This window comes from Hyalella azteca, unplaced genomic scaffold (genome assembly GCF_000764305.2).
Source record: "Hyalella azteca isolate HAZT.00-mixed unplaced genomic scaffold, Hazt_2.0.2 contig7030, whole genome shotgun sequence".
NCBI lineage: Eukaryota > Metazoa > Arthropoda > Malacostraca > Amphipoda > Hyalellidae > Hyalella > Hyalella azteca.
The window spans coordinates 126969-132968 of NW_025937166.1; the positions used below are offsets into that span (position 1 = coordinate 126969).

The following is a 6000-nucleotide window of genomic DNA, read 5'->3' on the forward strand; positions in this document are numbered from 1 at the left end:
GAATGTGTTGAAATTCACACACCAAGATTCCCTCTGTTTCACTCAATTCGGAAGTATATGTTCAACATCAATTCGATGTAATTAAAAAAGATTTTTAGGACATATAATAATTTTTTTGCGCGAACTGGGTGAACTCATGAACTTCTCTTATATTTATTGTAACAAACCCATACCGTTAACCAGAGCTTTCCTGCCTTCTTACGGCAATATTAAAGTGAACGAAACAATACCTGTAGAAGACACGCATACTCGTATAGCTTATTTCGCCAGCTTTTTTTTCATTCCTAGCGTAGCAGAGCTGCTCTCAAATTGAGCTTGAGTTGTAAAGTTTGCCGAGCAGAGACAAATTTGTCGAGTGCCTCTGACTTGTCTATAGACGCAGAGATCACTGCCCAGCCTAGCACACTTCTCAAGCCGACACCAAAATATACAGAGCTCTTGACACGAGAACCTGGTTGCGCACAATAGGTACAAGATCGTGCATGTGCAATAGGACCGAGTCCTTGTCTAGCGAAAAATGGAATACCTACGAAAAAATCCACGTAGCAGGATGAGCGGCGTCATTATTGTTGCTCCCCATTTAACCCAATTAAATTAAATCAATTGTCAAATTCCACCGTTTCCATTGAATTTTTAAATTCACTCGCTTTCCAGATTATCTAGTCAAATCAAATTCACTCACTGATCTTGGACGCCTTTCTTAGATTTATTCTCAGGTTAGTCCGTATCCTCAGACATGCTCAGTGAATTCGCACTTGAGTAACTGCGCGCTCAGTCCATCTTGATCGATCGAGCGCTGTGCTAGTTTGGAGTGTGCAAGAACTGTGCATTATGCATGTCAATGTACAATCTTGTTGATTTAGACCGCCTGCGTAACGGCCGAGAAAACAGGTGCGTTAGATGGATCGCTTCGCAAAATTCCCGTTCAGAAGTTAATTTGCATCCAGACGATATTTTTTGTCTGAGAAAAAATATTCCAGTTCAAGGAGATTTGTAAGACAGCTCAGCGGAATGATTACCACTTTGCAATTAGTCTGAACAGGTGAAGGATTATTGCAGGTGACCTAGGAAATGGGAGCTTAATGAAATTATATTTAAATTAAAACTTCTACGTTATTGGAAAAATAGGAGACCGATAGATAATTTTTAAGGATCCATCTTAATTTTGAATCAGATTTGAAAATGGAACATGAGCAGACTATCGTGTAATTAATTTAATAGTTATTGTTTTCGGTCCTTTAATGATCGCAATATTACATCTCTTGTCATAGTTTTCGTTATCGTTGCAAGAGCTTTTCCTTTATCGATCTGTTACGTTCGTTATCACTTTGATACAATTTTCTTACATTCATAATAATCCACTTTCTGTAATTATGCAATTCAATATCATTATAATTCTATTTAAAGTGTCATCACATGATCGCAGGTGGTCTAGCGAAGAAGTGGGCAGAGGGGGGCGTTTCCCCACACGGGTCGCCTTACGACGCGAGGCTCCCATGTCCTTTCCCAGACTTCGATCGCAGTCAGCGGGCGTAAAAAAACTGCGTAAAGGAAAGTATCTACGCAACTGAAGAAGAAATCGAGCGTTAAAACTGAGCTCCAAGTGTATGTTGCTGAGAAAATTTGGGCTTACTGAAAAATAAAACTTAGCGTCAGGTATCAAGGCAAGTGACGAGGCAAATGGCACAAGGCAAATAAGTTGTTAAGATCAAGGTCATTCTTTGATGGCTTTGAGAATATGAGCTAAGTAGGAGCTGCTGTTATAGAAATAAAGTGTGGGGGCTATAATAGGAAATTAAAATTGTACTGTGGTGTATTTAAGTTCTTAGACAATAAATGACAATGAAAATATTAGCTCGAATTAGCTATGATGCATCTAAAAATTTGAGTTTCACACTTGAAATAGCCCAACAGTTTCGTATGTTGTGAAAGCGCATGAAGTTGGAAAATATTTTAGCACGAAATTTGAAAATGATCTTAGTTATCAGGTTTTTTTTATTAGAAAAGAAAATTGATCATAACAGCCTCTGAGTTCTGACGACAATTAAGCGGTGCGTATTTAGAAATTGAAATGGGGACTGACATCACTTCCGAAACTATGATCAAACAATGGTTATTTATAGGTCTACCTCCGAAATATGAAGTTAGCGTCAAAATTGCCGGGTGATGTTGAGATTAGTTCTAGCGTTGGCATGACATTTCGAAAATAGATTCAATTTAGGCATGTAATATTGCCATTAGTTTCGCCTAAGGGATGGGGTACTGACAAAGGTTCCTACTAATTTATTAAATGCTGGAATTACTTTCAACTAAGTTTTCAAATAATAAAATTAGTTTCAACTAGGTTATTAAATATCGAAATTAGTTTCCACTAAAACGTTGAATGTAGAGATTAGTTTCACCTCATGCACGGAACGTTGAGTTTATACCTTCATCTCATGAGCAGAACGCATTAAAGTCTACGGTGCACACTACCCGTTTTTCGGGACCCTGGCACCACGATATTTTGCTGACGCAGCATCGTCGCCGAGCTAGAAAGGCTGGTATTGTACACAATTGCTCAACGCTCATTATTCACGAGCTTATTGGGAAATGTGAGGATTTAATGGGAATTAAACGTGATTGCACTGCATGTATAGAGTTTCATAGCATTCATTTCCCCCATGGCGATATTGGTTCTATTTCACTTCGTACATTAAGTTATGTCTGTTGAGAAAAGTTTGTTTGTATCCCAATTGTTATACAATAGTTCATAATAATATCAATTTGTCAGAGAAAATAAATTTTAAAATAGTCTTCATAACACATTAATGAACATTACTAAATTCTAAATGTAATTCATGGAAAAAAATTACAAATACAAATCCTAGTGCTTCATCGGCATTAAATATATTTTATAGTGTCGCTCTTCCTCCGGGGTTCAGCTTGACGACAGCATCACGGCATTCATTAACATGCAACACTTGAAACCTAATGGACATGGCTTACAAAATAATCATATTATTAATTACGTGTATTGTGTAATGCATTGGCTGTTGCCGAGCCTTACATGCACCGTCAGCAAAACTGTTATGATTTTTTTTTTAGTTTCATTATTGAGAGCAGAGGAATGAATGTCGACGAGCCATGCAGTTCTCTCGTCTGACACGAATTTTGTACGGGTAAATGGCAATGAATTTTGTGTACAAAAAAAAAACAATTAGTATTATAATAAAATTACTGAAATTAATAGGTAACACAAATAATGCTGCAATTGAGGTGCTCTTTACAATTTTATGAAAGAAAATTCGAATTAAATAAAATTTAGCCGTCCAGATGTTATGCAAATTGAAGTGATAATGAAGCTCATGCATATTGATCGTAAAATTGCAGTTCATCAATTTCAGAGACTTATTTTTTCATTCAGTCTGTGTAGCGGCGATCAATGTATGAGCAAAAGTATGCTGACTCAAACACACATGTGATAAAATATTCCATTCTGGTAAAATAAGCGCTTCATATGCTTAATTTAGCCACAAATAATGTGTGTCGCATTCGGATAAACATAACTTTAGCCCATATAATTCGAAATTCGAGTACAGTGTAAAGCATTACGAAGGAGAAATTTATCATTCAAAGGTCTATTAATTTATAATGAAAATTGGAGTTTCACTTAAAATTTTATTGTACGTACCTTTGAAATATCATTTAAGTCGCTTGACAAAGCATTGAGTCGCGACGAAGACCTGTGTGACCATGGGTGACACAGGGTGACTTCGCTGTGCGAGCTCGCAGGTTCTTTTGAGATAATCACACAATTGATCACCACAGTCAATGTTACTGCACTGCTAGGCAATACCAATTTCAATTCAAATTCAGCACAGAAGTCGATAGTTTGATAAGCTAAATAATTCAAACGATTTTGTAGATGGCGTTTGATTTTTCCTAGAAATAAGGCAAAAATAATGGAATTCTTCCAACTGCAGCTACCGGTAGAAGATGGATTGGGTGGTAAGGAGATTGGTTTTGGGTGATTAGAGCGTGACAAATCGCTACCCTGAACCAATATCACGCTCTTGGGTCTCTTTTTTATATGTGAAGCTTGGCGTGAGTGTGTCGTGTTTTCGGTGAACGATGCAGTCGATGGCAAAAAGCTCGATAAGAAGTGCCACCGAGAGTTTGCTGTGTTGGATCCTCTGGCACAAGGATGCTTTGTGTTAGACGGTCGTGGCTTGTAGACTCTTAAGGCTTGTCGATGTAGTCGCAACGGAGGATATCTATCAATGCGACGAGGAGGATATCTGTCACTGCGACGTGGAGGATATTTGTCACTGCGACGTGGAGGATGTCTGTCACCGCGACGTGGAGGATATTTGTCACTGCAACGTGAAGGATATTTGTCACTGCGACGTAAAGGATATCTGTCACTGCGACGTGGAGGATGATAGCGCTGTCCGTCTTGCACCAAACGCCTCCACCGCATTCTAACGCTGATTTCTGGTATGTGGCAGAGCGCAAGGCGCTACTCCAACGCTCGAAATTTAGGTAATATCGCAGAAAATCGATCGGTATCATTTAAAAGTGGCCGGATCTCCATTAAATTTCTCAATAAAAATCCACGGTTTCTTTTTTATTTTGAAGCTTTGTTCTCATTTTAACTTTCAGCAAACAGGCGAATTTTTTCTGTGTTAATTTCAGGCTTGTTCAAAAAGTTATGAAATTTTAAAGAACAATAAATCTCAGCCTATTTATCTGGGTATTTAGACGACAACAGATCAATCTCACTTCACGGAGGACACGTTCTCTTGACATTCGTTCAAGGCGATACTAATTTTTTATCAGGACCAGTGAATTATCCTCCACAGCTTCGACGAAAAGGTTCAATAGATAAGACAGAGTGTGCACGTTGGTAGCGTACGCAGCGTTGATAAGAACTATGTAGAAGTATTTGCAATCTAGACAACATCAGTTCTCGTTAAAGATCCCAACACACAGGTGACACTTTCTCAAGTTTTTCAGATAGGAAAATACTCATCACTGTTATGTGGAATTTCTAGGTAACGGAATGACGATAAAACCTCTAATGAATTGGTCGTTTCCACAATAATGTCTAGAACTCAGCACGGGGAAAGTTTGAACTCTTATTTTAAAAACATCCACCGTACTGTGCACAGAAAATAACAAAATATTTGCGTCGTTCTCTCATGACCATTGAAAATTTTCAGTTCCAAAATTCCATTAAAATTTTCAGCTGACTTTTTTCCACGTCAGGTAAGAAGGTGCTCCCATCAGTACATACAAAGGCAATTGTTAGTTTCACAAGAGAACATAAGAACTCGAGGCTAGAACACAGTCAAGAGGCAGGAGCAAAGGAAGGTAATGGCTAACCGAGCACTGTCACACACACAACAATCGAGGCACTGAGTTACGCACGTCCGTTCAGGTCGACGTCTCGTCTACAAATGGCCTGGCTTCTCGGGAGGCGCGCGAGAACAGCGGCCAAAGCTCCGCGAACTTCAAGTGACCAAGCCTATGCCTTTGTACCTGATGGAGGTGGGCTTGTGATGTGATGGAGGTGGGCTTGTGAGGTGATGAAGGTGGGTTTGTGAGGAGGTGATGGAGGTGGGCTTGTGAGGTGATGGAGGTGGGCTTATGAGGTGATGAAGGTGGGTTTGTGAGTAGGTGATGGAGGTGGGCTAGCTTGTGAGGAGGTGATGGAGGTGTGCTTGTGAGGTGGTGATGGAGGTGAGGCTTGTGAGGAGGTGATGGAGGTGGGCTTGTGAGGTGATGGAGGTGGGCTTGTGAGGAGGTGATGGAGGTGAGCTCGTGGTTTTTAATAACATATAAGGGTTTTTCGGGGTTTTAAAGCCAAACCCACGGTTTGAAAATCATAAAATAAGGGTTAAGAAGGTGATGGAGGTGAGACTCCCAATTAATTGGAATTGGATTACCAATTAGGGACTCTAAAGTAGAAGGATGCAGGTTTGGAGGTAGTAGATGTAGGCGAAAGATGAATAAATT

General features: G+C 39.5%; 1 protein-coding gene across 1 annotated transcript in view; it reads right to left on the bottom strand.

Annotated features, from left to right (window-relative positions):
* Positions 1-5137, bottom strand: part of LOC108682805 — a 30305-nt gene extending 25168 nt beyond the window's left edge. Inside the window, exon 1 of the mRNA XM_018172045.2 lies at positions 3674-5137. Within this exon, the coding sequence (XP_018027534.1) occupies positions 3674-3687 (14 nt within the window). The 5' untranslated portion in view covers positions 3688-5137. The remainder of the gene's footprint in view (positions 1-3673) is intronic.
* Between the last annotated feature and the right edge of the window lie 863 nt (positions 5138-6000).